The 15,700-nt window shown below is 59.8% G+C and overlaps 2 protein-coding genes across 7 annotated transcripts; one reads left to right on the forward strand and one right to left on the reverse strand.

Annotated features, from left to right (window-relative positions):
- Positions 1-1,767: 1,767 nt before the first annotated feature.
- Positions 1,768-11,986, forward strand: RNF126 (ring finger protein 126). Of its 2 annotated transcripts, none has more exons than XM_085562443.1 (9): positions 1,768-1,871; positions 4,482-4,540; positions 5,813-5,876; positions 6,372-6,613; positions 7,400-7,468; positions 7,552-7,621; positions 7,836-7,929; positions 8,352-8,467; positions 11,833-11,986. In XM_085562443.1, exons 1-9 carry the CDS (start codon positions 1,797-1,799, stop codon positions 11,863-11,865), a joined length of 822 nt encoding a protein of 273 aa, XP_085418569.1. In that variant the 5' UTR covers positions 1,768-1,796; the 3' UTR covers positions 11,866-11,986. The 2 variants fall into 2 exon arrangements, with proteins under 2 accessions (XP_085418569.1, XP_021395783.1); XM_021540108.4 differs by lacking the exon at positions 11,833-11,986 and adding an exon at positions 8,681-9,501.
- On the reverse strand, positions 11,498-15,407 carry FGF22 (fibroblast growth factor 22). 5 transcript variants are annotated; one of them, XM_085562446.1, is made up of 3 exons: positions 15,086-15,407; positions 12,297-12,396; positions 11,498-12,049 (listed from the first exon to the last, which is right to left on the reverse strand). In XM_085562446.1, the coding sequence occupies exons 1-3, from the start codon at positions 15,390-15,392 to the stop codon at positions 11,827-11,829; spliced, it is 630 nt and encodes a 209-aa protein (XP_085418572.1). In that variant the 5' UTR covers positions 15,393-15,407; the 3' UTR covers positions 11,498-11,826. The 5 variants fall into 5 exon arrangements, with proteins under 5 accessions (XP_085418572.1, XP_085418571.1, XP_085418574.1 ...); XM_085562445.1 differs by having other exon boundaries at positions 11,498-12,052; XM_085562448.1 differs by having other exon boundaries at positions 12,293-12,396.
- Positions 15,408-15,700: the final 293 nt, after the last annotated feature.

Here is a 15,700-nt window from a genome sequence, read left to right on the forward strand (position 1 = left end):
GGGGAGGAATCATGGCTGGGGACAAAGTCAGGGCATGGGGCTGTCTGAAAGCCTCAGCCCCCAGAGAAGGGCGATCCCCTCTCCATGGTCAGCAGCAGCAATGAGGGATGGGCAGGGACCTCTGGCCATAAGTCTGAGGCAGAGGCTGCTGTCCTGACATGGAGGCAAACCCCAAGAGATGAGTGAGGGGCTTTTGGGGGACCCTTCCCTCTGCTGTGTGCCCGCAGCACCGGGGCTGCTGCCCTTATCTCCATGTGCATCCACATCCGCTGCCATTTGCATCCCAACGAGTGCTGCCACGTTCAGCTTCCACATCTCCTGCGTCAGGGAATTCCAGAGGGACAAAGTCAGTGGAGCCGGATCCTTCCCCCCCTCATCCCACAGGCACCCGGCACCCATTTGATCAAGTGGCAACTTGTCCTCCGACGGTGAACCAGGGCTCTGGAGAACCGCGGGCAAGGAGCTTCCCCTGGGCTGTGAAATGCCCCATCCGGAGCCGCGGGCTCCACGCGGAGGCTCCGGGCTCTGGCTGGCTCCCGGCTGGGCCAGGACGCATTGTCTGGACCCACCTGCTGAATAAAAGGTTTACAGGAGCAGCAGTTTCCTCATCAGCTGGAAATAAATGCCAGCGTGCTTATGGGCGGCTGGGATCATCGATCAGCCGCCGGGCTCTGCCGATGGGTCCCACACCAGCCCCGAGCCAGCCCTGCGGAGCTGGGTGCCACCAGCGCCCGGTCCCTGTCCCCGCTCTGCCGGAGCTTCCCCCGGCTCCTGAGCGCCTTCCCAAATCCCTCCCCGGCTGCACCACCCGGCAAAGCCGGAGCAGCAAATCCTGGGATGAAGATGCCACCTGCTGGGAGCGGGGCTGGTGGCGCCGGCTCGAACCCCACGACCCCACAGCCCCGCTATGCGGAACCCCTAAATTCCCACAGTTCTGCCACTCCAGTCCCGCCCCGCAGCCTCACCGCCCGCCTCCCCCAAAACCTCACAAGGGCACTGCGTGGATACCCCAAAATCTCCCCACTTACACCACCCCAAAACCCTGGCTCGGCAGTGGCACACAACAGTCCCTGAGGCTTGGGACCTCATGGGACCCTCTGCCCTCTCCAAAGCTGCAGCCTGAGCAAAACGCTGGCCCTGAACCGAGCTGCAGGTGGCATCCTCAGGTCTCAAAAATCGAGATTCCACTTCTCAACCCCAAAAAACCTCCCCAGCATCCTCCAGCGCCCAAGGGGCAAGGTCTGGGACAAACATCCAACCTGAGAGCGTTCTGCCAAAATGGAACATTCCAGTTCCTCTGGGGCTATTGCATCCTTTAGCAGCTCCCCGTATTTTCACTGAGAACACCCCTTTTTTCTCCTTTCGGGGGCCTCAACCTCTCCCCAGCTCATTTTTCCCTCTTCTTTTAAAAACGAAATAAATAAGTCAGCTTTTGAGCTGATGTTTTAAAGTTCGGGGGTCCGGTGGGGCTGATAGAGGGATCAGGAGCGGAGGGGCGAAGGAAGGATGGAGGGAGTGAAGGAAGGACTGGGGGGGTTCCCGGATTGGGGGGGGTTCCCGGAATACGGGGGGGTTCCCGGAATTGGGAATCCAGTCCCGCCGCTTCCCCGGCCACGCCCCGTTGCCTTATGTGGCAGACCACGCCCCTTCATTAATATGTAAAAGTTCCGTCCCAGCCGGCCACGCCCCCTCGGCGCTTCCCCCCTCCGCGTTTCCGCGCGCGCTGTCCCGTGTCCCCCCTCGGCCGCCGTCGGCGCCGCGGCGCGCGCGGGGGGCGGGGCCGGCGGACGGGGAAGATGGCGGAGGCGTCGCCGCAGCCGGGCCGGTTCTTCTGCCACTGCTGCTCGGCCGAGATCGCCCCGCGCCTGCCCGTGAGCGGGGCTCCGGGGAGGGCCGCCGGGGAGCGCCGGAACCGCGGGCAGCGCCGGGCGGGGGGCGGCCAGCGGGCGGGCACGTGGGGGCGAGGCCTGAGGGGCCCGGGGGGCCTGAGCGGCGGGAGGCGGGGGCTGCCCCGCCCGGGGCACCGGGGCTCGGGGGCGTTGAGCGGGGCTGCGGGAGGTGTCCGTAGCGAGGGAGCGGGGCCGCGGCGATGAGGGGAGAGGCGGTGCGGAGGGAACGGGCCAGCCTGGGCGAGCCGCGGCGGGGGCGGCGCGGCGGGAGGGGCGCTCGGCCCCGTTCCGCCCGCACTGGGGGGCCCGCGGCGGTTCGGGCGCTCCGGCCGCCCCGCGGGGAGCGGCTGGCTGTGCCGCGGAGCCGGTCCGGGCCGGGAGTCCGCCCGGCAGCAGCCCCCGGGCCCAGCTCTGACAGCCCCAGCCCGAGCAGCGCGATCCCAGCCGGTGCCGGTGAAGCAGCGCGGGGAGCTGGCGGCTTCTCGGTCGTCTCTTAATGAACACGACAAAAACCCCGCGGTGGGGGCGGCTTGGCGCAGGGAGGTGCACGGCAGTACGTAGGTAGAAGTGCTGTGTAGGCACCTGGGCAGGTGCTTTAATCACGCACCAAAATCCTGTGTGTGTGTGTGTGTGTGTGGAACTTGCCCTGGTGTGGGTGGAAAAGGAGTGTGGGATGATGGGGAGGATCTGGTGGATCAGTTGTTCCCCTGCTTGGCTTCCTGAGATGTTGAATGTGATTTAGAGACTGTTGCTGGTCTCTTTATCCTGACACTTTTCACAGCACCTTGTCCTGAAAGTCATTGCTGGTTGCTGGCACTCAACTTGGAAAGCCTCTGAGGACAAGCAGAGCTGTGCCTGCCGGGGGTGGCTGGTTTGTGACGTGTGATTTGTCCTTTTGCCCTCTCCTCTGGGCCAGGGTGGGCCAGCTGGGGCTCCCAGCTCCTGTGTAAGAGTGAGGGCAAACTCACTGAGCTGAGCACACGTGGGCTGTGGGCAGGAGGCAGGAGTCAACCCAGAAAATCTGTTCTTTATTTCTGTTCAAACACCCCGTGCTGGGCCGTGCTCACATCTGGTTGTGTGCACTTGGCTGGGCACACCTGGCTGTGCCAGCTGGGCACTCTTGGCCAGGCTGGGCCAGGCAGGGAGCAGGTGCAGTGTTTGGGGGCTCAGCTCTGTGAGTTCATGAGGTTGTTTTGGAGATCAGGTTCCCTCAGGCTTCACTCACCCTCTGCAGGCGCAGTAACCAGCGCTGCCAAAGGAGGGACTCAAACAGCCCGAGAAACAACAAACTTTGACATTTGTGCTGTTCCAGCTGCAGAGGAATGTGCTGATCCCTGTGCTGGGAGCTGGCTGGGAGCTCACAGGCACACACAACACCCTGCAGCTCCCTGGAGCAGGGTGCTGAGGCCATGGTCACACACCCCCCTGGTGTGTCCCCACCAGTTTGTGCTGGTGGGAAGCAATGCAGAGGGGATTTCATGGGCTACAGTCCCCTGAGCTCAGAGCTGGTGTCACTGGTGCAGAGATGGTTGTTCCACAGCAGCAGGCAGGGAGTCCTGTGTGGGAGAGGGAGCAGCCACCTCTCCCAGTCTGTTCCTGAGCTCAGAGCTCCCACATCTCCCTGGGCAGGGCAGGTGGGGCACATGCAGGGGCTCCAAGCTGTGCTCCTTCCCTGGGGCCTTATTGGGGTCAGCTGTAGGGGCCAGAGGAGTGACCCCAAGGGCCTTATCAACAGCCACAACTCCTTGGGGGAATCCCTCAGTCTGGCTCAGGGCTGTGCCGATTCCAACACAGCAGCAGAAGGAAGTGGCATTATTTTTAGAAGCTCTTAAATGCCTTCTGTGCTGAGCCTGGCTCTGCCAGCACAGGGATTTGGGGTGGTGTGTGCCTGCCGCGGGGCAGGGGGTGGGATGGGCTCAGTGCTGCTGCTTGAGCACTGGGAAGTGAAACAGTTCCTTTCAGGGTCTCCAGTGTTCTGGGCTGCTCTGCCCAGGACAGGCTGCAGAGGATAAATTCCTCACTAAGCCCAGGAATCAGGCTGCACGCTCAGCCTGTCTGTCCTGGCGTGCTCAGTGCCCAGGGCACTGGGGTGGTGACAGGTCTCTGTAGTGAGCTCTGGGTGTGGGAGTGTGAGGTCCTGGCTGCACAACAACCCAGAGTGTCCCTGTGTGCTGTGAACCCCAGGCTGTGTTAGTGACAGGGACCATAGCGGTGAGCACCACGACCTTGCCCAGTCCCTGCTGCCATTCCCGCATTGTTTCCTGCTCCCCAAACACGCAGCTGGGCCAAAGTTTGAGGGCTGCTGCACAGGGAGTGTTGGGGGTTTCACTTTCACTTCACTGGAACTGCATCAGCTGGTACCTAATGCTGTGTCTGTACTGGGAATTAATCAGCATCAGCCTCTCGTTCTTAAGCTGAGCTCGCCCAGGCTGAGGCTGAACTCTGGCCTCAGTGGCTCAGGAAGGCAAATGTTGGGGTTTGGGACCGTGGCATGTGCTGGGGATGGCAGACTACAGGACCCTCCCACCCTGTCACACGCTGCAGCTCTGAGGTACCACCTCCTTCTCTCACCCGCTGTGTCTTCTCCTGCAGGACTACATCTGCCCACGGTGTGAGTCTGGTTTTATTGAAGAGCTTCCTGAGGAGCCGAGGTAATGTGCTGCCCTAGGGGCTGCTGCTCCAGTGAGCCCAGGTTGCTTTGCTCTCTTGCTAGTTCAAAGGCAATGTCTGATATAAAATGCACCGTTTCTAATGCTTCTGCCCCAGCTTTAGCTCGCCTTTCCTCACTTTTGGAATACAGTGCTTTGTTGGCACAGTTAGCACCCACAAGCCAATCTGCCAATGCAATGCTGAGTGCCCAGTGTCTCTGCTGAGGGGTGGGGCAGGAATGGTTTGATTTCAAACAAACATAAAGAAGTGGTAGGGAGGCTTTCCCCGTGCTGTGTGGTGGCTCTGACCTGATCTGAGTAATCGGGGCAGAGATAACCCCAGGGAGAGGGATCTGGGAATGGCGAGCACACGGACACCTCAGTGTAAATAGTGGCTGTGTTGGGGATGAACAGCAAAATGTTGTGGCTGAGACTTTGGACTCTGCCCTGGAGCAGTGAGGATTGTGTTTCCGTGCAGCTCTGCTGCCACTGGTGGCAGAAGCAGCAGGAATTTCTTAAAATGTTTCAGTCGTGTTTGTGGGGCCCCAGCTGTGACCAGCTCCAGGATGGGCTGTGGGCAGTGCAGGGCCAGGGGCAGTGGGTGTTGCTGCCTGCTGATTGTGGTGCATGGCCTGGGGCTTCTGCACTGGGCAGATGATGTTTGGTTTGACCACCAACCCTGGAGCCTGAAAATCCATCCTGGCTGATCCTGACTGTTTTGGTGATTCCCTGTGACCTTGGGAGGGTCACAAAGCTGCTGAATCTCAGTGGCTTCGGTACCATAAATGCAAAGCTTGGTTCTGAGCAGGAAATGTTCCTGCAGCTCTGAAAGCAGAAGTCTGACAACAGTTAGAGTTTTCCCAATATCCTGAGCCGTTGGGTTACGTGCCTCTGCAGTAGAGAAGTTCCTTTGATTCAAGATTAGACTTCCGTGTCTTGGGGTCACAGCGATCAGTGTTTGTGCCTTAAGTCTTCCTGGTTCTCTGGAGGATTAGCTGGTGTGTTTGAGATGGATTGTGGGGGAAATCCTGGCTTGACATTGTGGTTCAGGCACTTCTCTGCAGCCTGTGAGATTGAAAAGGGTAGGGAGAAATGGGTGAAGATGCAGAAAAATGAAAGGTTCAGGGAGGGAAGATTGATCTGAACAATCAGAAAATCAGCAGCTGAGGGAGGACCAGGTTCTGTTGAGCTGCTCTGTGTCCTGGGATGGGAGGGGGGCAGAAAAGCCTTGGAAGCTGCTATGAGAAGATGACCAGTGCTTTTCATTCTCCATAGGAATGCTGACAATGAGACCAGCTCCTCTACATCAGCCACTGATCAGAGCAGGCATCCTTTTGAGGTGAGCAAGTCCTTTCTCTCTTCCAACACCTTTTGCTTTGCTGTTGGATTTAGTATTTTTCCAATAATGCGTTGTTTAAACATTTCCTAGATCATGACAGAATTTGGAAAGGAGGAATTAATATCCTCCAAATGCTGCTCCTGAAAACTCCACATTCCATATTTTTGCTGCGTGTGTTACATAGGACCATCACTCACAGCTGATTCCCGTCGTGAGGGGGCTCAGCAGGATTTGGAGAGCAGGATTTGGGTGTGTTGCTATGCAGTAGCCTCAGCTCGGAAGCAGCAGTGACACACCAAAGAAAAACCAGGGAACTGTGATTATTTCTGCCTTTGCGTGCAGTTCCAGTGTCTGTTCCTCACCGAGCTGCTGCCGAGGGTGCTGGTCCCAGTGTCACCCCAGGCCTGGCTGTGGGCAGCAGCTGCTGGGACACCGTGGGAGCCGTGCTCCTCCTCTTGTCACAGTCTGTTCTCTGCATTCTCTCCCTCCCTCCAGAACGTGGATCAGCACTTGTTCACCTTGCCCCCGGGCTACGGCCAGTTTGCTTTCGGGTTCTTTGACGACAGCTTTGAGTTTCCCTTCGGGTCCAACGCGCAGCCAGAAGACAACCGGGACTCGGAGAACCGGCGGGAGCGCGAGCACCAGTCCCGGCACCGCTACGGCGCCCGGCAGCCCCGCGCCCGCCTGGCCGCGCGCCGAGCCTCGGGCAGGCACGAGGGCGTCCCCACGCTGGAAGGGTGAGAACCACTCTGGCCTCTGAGGAGGGAACACGTTGGGCACCAACTGATGTTCCCCCCCTCGCACAGCCTCCTAAATATCCTAGGCTAGCTCAGAGGTAAGCAGGCTGTGAGGGGAGGAATATCAGGAGATGGCAAAGATTTCCAAAAGAGGCTCTTACCCTGATATATGTTGGTTCAGCTCTCTTTATTCTGTGATGTCCATGGGGAGAGCAGGGCAGAAGAGAACAAACAGGAAATGTCAGGGGTCTGTATAGACTTGGGACAGGGTGGGCTTCCCTGGCTCTCTGCCAGCTGTTGTTTCTCACCTTTTCTCCTGGCTTACGGGAGCAGCATCCCAAAGCTCTGTCATCTGTGTCCCACCTGAGCCTGTTGGCAGCTCCTTCTTGGGATCTGTTGGGGTTGTTTCAGCTGAGTGGTGACGTGGACTGTGCTTGGGAGTTTATTCTGTAGTGGGAAAATATTCCCTGGTCATTGCCAGGTGTTGCAAAAATGTAGTACTTGCTCTGAGGGGAAGCAGAAGAGAACAACAGACTGTGTTTTTGTAAGTGCGTCCTGGGAGCCGTTCATCGTGTCAGGAATTGTCCCCTTATGAATCAAATACTGAAACTTTATCAGTGGCTGATCACTCCCATAGCTGCCATTGCAATTGCTGTAGGGTATTTTTAATTGCCCCCAACAATGTGTAGTATTTAGCTTACTCAATCTCTCTCTCCGTGCTGGAGTGCTGGGCTGGGAGCCAGCAAACTTTAATTCTTAAACAATCCTGGTTTTCTTGTCTTTCAGAATTATCCAGCAGCTGGTCAATGGAATTATTGCACCGACCACAATTCCAAACCTAGGCCTGGGCCCTTGGTGAGTTGGAGGATGTGCTGCTCTCTCTGACAGTATCTCGTTGGTGCTCCAGGATGAACTCATTTGCTGTCCTTGCTCTTCAGGGGAGTCCTGCACTCAAATCCGATGGACTACGCCTGGGGTGCCAACGGACTGGATGCGATTATCACACAGGTAAAACTGGGATTCACCACAGTCTGCATCCTCCTGTGCAGTGCTGCAGGAGGGGCAGCACCTGTGCTGCTGCAGGGAATGAGGGGCTGTGGGACTGAAATGGGAAGGGGTCCACAGTGCGGGGTCCAGGTGCCCTGGCTCAGGAAATGAGTGGATTCTGTGTGCTGCTGAGCTCACCTCTCTCTTCTGCCTGCCTGGCTGGTTGTTTTTCCAGTTACTGAATCAGTTTGAAAACACTGGACCGCCGCCAGCGGACAAAGAGAAGATCCAGGCCCTCCCCACCATACAGATCACACAGGAGCACGTAGGTAGGTGTCTGCTCCATGGAATTGTGCACAGGGTGCTCACTGGAACTGTCTGTAATGTTTTCTTGGGACTTGAATTTTGTTCATACCTCTGAGGCATAAAACATTTCAAAGTGGGCAGAAAGCTGAAGGGGCTCTGTTACACAAAAAAAGAGCAGTGGAGGCTGGATGGATTTGCCCTGGGGAGATTGTGAGAAGTTCAGTGTGGATAGAGATGGAAAAGCAGAAGGGAAGGATGAGGCATACCCTGGGTAGGGGAAGGTAGAGTGATGGTGTGGGGGCTGCAGAGCACCAAGCATTCCTCCTGACAGGGATGCAGTGATGGGGAAGGGGAGAGGGATGATGAGCCCTGAGTGGGGGGCTTTGCGTGTCGTGCTCTCCTCCTTTGCTCAGCTGGCTTTGCTTGGCTTTCCCTATGTGTGCAGATTCCGGGTTGGAGTGCCCTGTGTGTAAGGAAGACTACACAGTGGGGGAGAACGTGCGGCAGTTACCGTGCAATCACCTGTTCCACGACGGCTGCATCGTCCCGTGGCTGGAGCAGGTGAGTGCGGGGCACTGCAGCACTGGGGGCTTTGTCTGGTCCTGCTCCCCTCTGTAAATATTTTCCTACCTCCATGATGAGGCCTGAGCACAAGCAGCCTGTGGTCAGAGGATGGAGTGTCATCCCAGCCCATTCTTCCAGTGCTGCTCCCCTGTTGTGTTTCTAATCCCGTTTCCCGTATTTCTTGTTTTGTTTTTTGTCTGCTCCCCAAAGCATGACACGTGTCCCGTCTGCCGGAAAAGTTTAAGTGGACAAAACACTGCCACAAACCCCCCAGGACTCACAGGGATGAACTTCTCGTCATCCTCCTCCTCCTCCTCTTCCTCAAGCTCACCAAGTAATGAAAACTCATCGAACAACTCATGAATCTTAACGCACCCTCTGTCCCCGGGGCCCTTCCACTGTTCCCCCTCTCTCCCTGGCCACCACGAGCAGCCAAAGGGGCTTCCAGAGCAGAGCGAGGGGAGGGGACGAGGCAGGAGCAGTGCCCCCAGAATTTCCTTTTGATTTCTGAAGACACGGAGACTCTGGGTCCTTCAGAGATGAGAAGCCTCAAGTTCTGTGATGAAAAAGGGGGGAAAGAGCTCTGTCTGTCAATAAAAACATCCTCTTTGCGTGGACTTTACCCATTGCAGTGCGAGGCTGCTGCGCTCCCCGGCTGGGAACCCCGAGGTGCTGAGCGAGTGGTTGAATCCCGAATGGAAATGTTGTTTGTATGGGTTTGAATTTGAGATCCCTTTCTTTTATTTCTTTTGCTCCTCCTCCCCTTGGATACTATCTTTTCTGCTTTGGAGATTGACGTCTAAAATGGAAGTATAAGGATGCTGCCTCCCCCCAGGATCACCATCTGGGGAGGACCAATAGCTGCCACTGAAACAGGAACTCTCAAGTAGACCCCGGGATCCTTCCCTGGCCCATCTCAAGTCCCTTTTATTTCTCTTTATAACCTCGCCCGCTGATACTCAACACTGAAAGGGGTTTTTATAATCTTAAATTATTACTGTTGTCAATAAATGGACATTTCAGCTCTGCGAGCCATTATGCATGATTTGAGGAAAGCTACAGGGTAAGCTCTGAGGCCACCAAGCTGTCCTGCCTTCCCCAGACAGGCTGGGCCTCTCTGAGCCCTCCTGCGTGCTGGGAGTTCCAGTGGGAGCCACTGCCAGCCTGTGGATCACTGCACAGGTAGCCAAGGATCGCAGGTGGAAGCATCCTCGCCTGGTGTTTTCTATTTTTTACACCTTCCCCCTGCAGTCCTGCCCCCCTCGCAGCCGGGGCAGGCTGTTCTGCTGGGCCGACACAGGACTGGGTGTGCAGCAGAACGAGGACCAGCAAATCTCATTGTGACCGAGTAATTACCAGGAAAACAACATTTTGGAGATTAAAAAAAAAAAAAAATGTATTGCAAAGCTACTTAAAATAGAGCTGATTAAAACAAGGAGAGAGAAAAATATCCAGGTATGTTTGTGACTCAGTTTCTGTGACAGAGCTGGAGTTTGGAGAATGACAAGAATGTCATCAGAGCAGGCAGTGACTCCCTGCCATGTCCCTGCTTCCTGGGCCCTGAGGCATGAGAGGAGAAGCTCTCACCATCCGTCACTGGGACCCCCTTCCCCTCTCAGGGATTTGAGGTGGTCAGGAGGTTTCCTAGAGGGCTGGGGGTCCGTGATGGTGCCACATGTTGGGACTGCTCTGTGGCAGAGGCCAGAGCAGACAAGGGTGAACCTGCCCCCGTGGAGCTGCCAGGGAGGTGGGTGGAGGGTTTGACAGTTTGGGGGGTTCCTGCCTCTCCCTTGGCTTTTGGGGCCCTGGGAGTGGGCTGGTGCTGCTGGGGATGCTGCTGGCTCCAGCAGAACTTGGATGTCTTTTCTAAAGCAGCATCACCCCAGGACCTGGCTCTTCCATGAGCTTCCTGAGAAGATACGAACCTCTTTTAGGAGGGGGAAGGATGCTTTGGTCCTTCTTGGGCCATTTCAGAACGCGTGAGGTTGGTTTGTTGGAGGAAGTGTCACCAGCTGTGCCAGGGCCGGGGGCTGGCAGGGAGCGACTTGTCCGGACTGTTTTTCTTCCTCGGCTTGGCCGGGCAGTGTGGCGGTGCCTTTCATCTCACAGGAGGGTTTATCTCGGGACTGGTGTGTCGGGGTTAATGGCTCATCCTCTGCCAGGGGTTGAGCCAGAAGCCTGGGCTGGTGAGGTGGGTGGCAGCAAGAAGGTCCTGGCTGAACCTGCACGTGTCCATTGGCTGACCCGACACCGAGGAGAGGCTTTGCTGTTTAGTCACCAAACAAGAGACCTGGAAACACCTTCCCTCTCCCACTCTTTCAGCTGTGATTGGGTTCTGACTCCCCCAGGCACTTGGGAATGATTTCTCATGTGTGAGCAGTGCTCAGATGGCTCAGTGGGCCGAGCAAAGTCCTGGGTGGGTGCGTGGCAGCTGCTGCCCACCTGGCAGGGGCTCACCACAGTCACCACATGGTTAATACAGTGGCTGTTCCCTCTCGCACTCATTTGGAGCTGGTTGGGTCAGAAATGGAACGAGTTTGGTGGTTTTTGCTGGGGCCATTGCTCTGTCTGACGTGACAGTGACCGGGATGCTGGGCCTGGCCACAGCGGGCATGAGGTGGCGCAGGGATGTACCCTGGCCAGGAGGCTGAGGTGCAGGTGCTATTCCTGGCCATGCTGCCCTCACCACTGTCCCAGCTGTGTTTTTGTTGGGGATGAGGATGTGGAGATGGGCTGCAGGACTGACTGGCACTGGCTGTGGCCAGGGGCAGCCCCAGAGCTGTCTGCCTGAGGATCTGGGCTGGCTCCTGCTCCTCCTGCTCCCTCGTTTGTGCCAGTGAACCACCATGGCTGTTTTCCTGCAGGGTGGATGGGGGTCAATGAAGACCTGGATGTGGCAAAGGACCAGCTGGGCTCCCTGCCAGTGGCAGCAGAGATGACACTGGTGGCTGCAGCCACAACCACACAGGAGCCAATCCCTCCCATCCCAAGCCAAGTTCACCATCAAAGCTCCAAGAACTGCTCCTGTTCCATACCATGAACACAGCTTTAATTGCCACGGAAGCTCAGACACAGACAACCTGCTGGTACATCCCAGCCCTGCAGAGATGCCAGTAGCAGATCCTGGCCCCTGCTCCAGTCATGCTCCCTGGCTCCACCACACCAGCTCTGTGCCGGGGTGTCCTGGTTTAGAGCAAATTTGGGAACAGTAGGAGAGCCACAGCCCCGCACGGCCGAGTCTGGAGCATCTGCCTTCCATATCCCTCCTCTGCCATGCATTAAAAATAAAGCAATAAATAGCAAAAAATAGATATGTACATAAATAAAACAACATTTTTTTCTTTGGTTCTTTTTTCCTACAGGACCGTCTGGAGCTGCCCACGGTGTTCAGCTGACGAGCATGGGGAGGAAGTGTGTGGAGAGGTGCTGCCGGCGTGTCTTGCCCCCTCGCTGTGGCCTGCCCTTGCTATTGAGCGAGAGGAACATGGGGCGGCCGCGGTGCCGCCAGCGCAGCGACGCGTAGGTGTTGTAGCCGTTCTCTTCGATGCGCTCCGTGAACTTGCAGTTGGAGCTGAACTCCTTCTGGCAGGAGAGGGAAGGGAGTGAGGGGTGGCTATGCTCAGCTGGAGCCCCTCGGACCCCGAGAGTTGGGCAGGGCAGGACCCCGGTTCCTCTCTGGTCCCCATGGGGCAGAGGGGCTTGGTGGGTGCAGTCCCCTGCTGGGGAGCAGGTCAGGGCACGGGACACCAGGAGCCTGTTCCAACTCTGCCCTGAGCCTCTGACTCTGGTGCAGTCCCTCCCAGGAGGCAGCGTCCGACCTACCGACCCGTAGAGCCTCCCCCGCTTGTTCATGGCCAGGTAGAAGCCGGTGTGCACCGCCCGGATGGCCACGACGCCGACACGCACCGACCGGATCTCCACGATGCCTGCGGGACAGGGAAGCACGGCATGAGCCAGGGAGGGACGGGCAACCTCCCTGAGGGGCCCTGCCCCAATGCTGCTTCTATAGCTACAGAGTCCCTCCAGAGGGAGGGAGGTGCTGATCCTCAGCCAGAGCCAGAGCAGCCAGAGGAACGAGGGCTGCAGCCCAAGCTGGCAGTGGGAGGGGGAAGCTCTGATCCAAGGAAGGTTTGATCTTTACTCCTCTCCTCCCCAGGGTCCAGCCACTTCCCAGAAGCGGGGCTGTGCGGGAGCGATGCCAAGCACAACCTCGTGTGTGCCCTCCCCTCACTGGCAGCTCTGCCCGTTCATCCATCCCCAGCGTGCCCGCAGTGCCCCGGGGACCTGACCCGCCTCCCCAGCGCCCAGCCCTGGCACACGCAGGGCTCTGAGGCTGGCGTGGCTCTTGAAAGGGCCAAGTGTGCGTGGGGGTGGCAGCGACAACACACGTCGTGTTATGGTGGACAAAGGCACGCAGGCAGAGCTCTGCGGGAGCAGTAGCCCAGGTCAGTGCCATCCGTGGATGCCTGATTTCCTGGTGGCACAAGCGATGACAAGCGGCCCCGTGCCCAGCACTGTGGGCTGGCAGGCGAAGGAGCACTGCAGGACACGAGGATGAGCCCGGGGGGGCGGCTGCAGCCGGGCTGTGAAGCCACAGCTGGGCTGGCGTGTGTGTGCCCCGACCGCCGAGCTCCGGCTCGGCCGCTAATGGGAAAGGCATGTGGTCAGACCAGCGGCTCTGGCACGGGAAACACCCAGAGCATCATCGGGGCCTCTGGATTCCTGCACTGCCTCATGCCGGCCAGCCCGGAGCGCCGCTGCCCGCCCCGCCGCCCGCCAGGAACACCGCACAGTGGGAAGGGGAGAAGGAATGTCCAGTCCTGGGCAGGGCAGCAGGAAGGGCTGGAGCACGGCAGGATCTGCCACTGGGCACCGGTGCACGGGCTGGACAGCGTGGGAGGACGACAGACAGCATGGGGGCTGCAGCCCCTGGGCAAGGGCTTTCATCAGTTGTTGGTTGGCATTGTTGGCATTCCCCGGGCATCCCTGCCTGCGGGAGGCTGGGGGCGGACAGGGTGGATACAGCACTGGGGCACTGTCAGGGCTCCCCCGGGATTTTTTCAGCCCAGCTGCTTCAGGCTGTGGAGGGGAAGGGCTGAGCAAATGCTTGTGAATCCGTCCCACTTGATCACCGTCTGAAGCTGCAGCTATTTATAAGGACTTGCACTTTTCTAAAAATAACCCCCTTCTGTCCCCAGTGCTCGGGCCGGCCCTGCCGCCCTTTGTTTGCAGGTGCCTGGCCAGTACCTGGCCAGAGCCAGCTCCCAGTGCTCCCAGTCTCACACTCACCCCAGAGGGGTCTCGAGGAGGCTGGGGCAGAGGCAGGGCTTGAGGTGGGGGAGTCCCTGGAAGATGCCCCGCCACCCTAGAGCTGCCAGTGGGGCTGGTCCGGCAGCTTCTGCGAGGGCTGTGGAGCAGAGCCCGCGCCCAGCCCAGGCGTACACAGATAAGCAGAGCGAGCCTCATGTACAGCCCGGAGCTGCTCTGCCTGCCAGGTCCCATGGCCACACCATCGAGGGAACGTGTTGAGGTGCTTTGTGCTGGCAGCGTGCCTGTTCGGGACTCCCGACAGCCTCCGACACCACAGCAGGGTTCCCTGGGCTGGGCTTGGCTCCCGTGTCCTGTGGCTGCTGGGAGATAGGGCAGCCCCTGCTGGACCAGGACATGGGCTGGGGCTGCTGCAGCCCTCCTGCCCCAAACCCCAACACCCCGTCAGGGCATCTGGGGGATGATCAGGCATCCCCTTTTCCAAGATCCCCCTCCTTGTGCAGCTACTGTCCTGCCAGCCTGGTGCCCCCATCCCTGTCCCAGGGGCTGGGGCGCTGCACCCCGATGGGCACTTGCAGCCCTGACTCTTGCTGAAGTCATACGGTGACTGCCACATCCTTGGGGATGTTGTCCCTCTGCCCACCCAGCTGTCTTGAGTCCCAACCTGCTCTGCAGGCAGCGGCTGCTCCATGGTCCCCTCCGACGGGAATTGGACAGATGCCCCATTCTGGTGCCAGCATCACCGCAAAACTTCCTGCATCCCCCCCCTCCCATCCTCAGCCTTTTTCCCCCCGAATGTGTTAGTGGGGGAACGATCAGATCCTCCAGTCCATGAGGAAGGCGAGACAGAGGGGCATCGTGAACTGGCAGGACCAGATGGGACAAGGGACCCCTGAGAGACCCCCTAGGACACCCCAGCCGCTGGGAAAGCAACGTCGGGTCCCTGGGCAGTGCTCGCCGGTGTCCGCGCCCCTCTCGTGGCTCACACAGCGCAGTGACGGGGGTGAGGGCAGCCGCCGCCGGTTGCACTCCCGGAGCGCCGGGGGACAGCGGGGACCCGCCGCTCCCGCGCCCCCGGAGGACCGGGAACTTTGGCTGCGATTTCCCGGAGGGAAGAGCTGCGGGCTCCCTCCGGGCCGGGCATGGAATGCTCCCGTCGCCGGCCCGAGGCGCCTCCGTCCAGCCTCCGCCCCGGTCCAGCCCCAGCAGCGCCCGCCGCAGCCCCGGCAGCCCCGGCAGCCGGCGGGATCGCGCCTCGCCCGTCGTGGGCGGGGGACGGCCCCGGATCCCGGCTCTCCCCCGTCCCCGTCCCCGTCCCCGTCCCGGTCCCGGTCCGTCCCCACTCACTGCCCGGCCGCTCCCTCCAGCGCGTCCCCTCCACGCCGCCGCTGCCGTCGATGCGCAGGAAGAAGCGGGTGGCGGAGAAGAGCCGCCGCCAGCGCACGTCGCCCTCCAGATGCCCGTAGCTGCGGGGGGGCCGCCGGCCGGTGCCGGTGGCACTGCCCGGCCCCGGTCCCGGCCCCGGTCCCGGCCCCGGCCCCGGCCCCGCCAGCACCGCGAGTGCCCCGGCGAGGCAGGCGGCGATGGCGGCGGGGCCCCCGCGCCTCATGGCGACGGGCGGCGGGCGACAGGCGGGCAGCAGGCGATGGGCCATGGCCACGGCGGCGACCGGCGACCGGCGACCGGCCCCGACGGCGCGAGCGGTCAGCGATGGGCGGCCCGGGGCGGGGCGGCGGCGGCGAATGGGCGGGCCGGGGGCTGGGGCGGCGCCTCCCATTCATAAATCGGCGCCCCGACGGCTGTCCCGGGTCACCGGCCGCGGTCACTCGCTTACGACCGCGGGGCGCCCGGTTGGGCACCGCACACTCCGGTATCCGCCGTCAGCTGCGATGGGCGGGCAAGGGACGAGCGCTGCTCAGAGCGTGGGGAGAGACGGAGGGCGCGGGGCTGCTGTGGGCCGGG

This window comes from Lonchura striata, chromosome 28 (assembly GCF_050655825.1).
Source record: "Lonchura striata isolate lonStrDom1 chromosome 28, ASM5065582v1, whole genome shotgun sequence".
NCBI classification, from domain to species: Eukaryota; Metazoa; Chordata; class Aves; order Passeriformes; family Estrildidae; genus Lonchura; species Lonchura striata.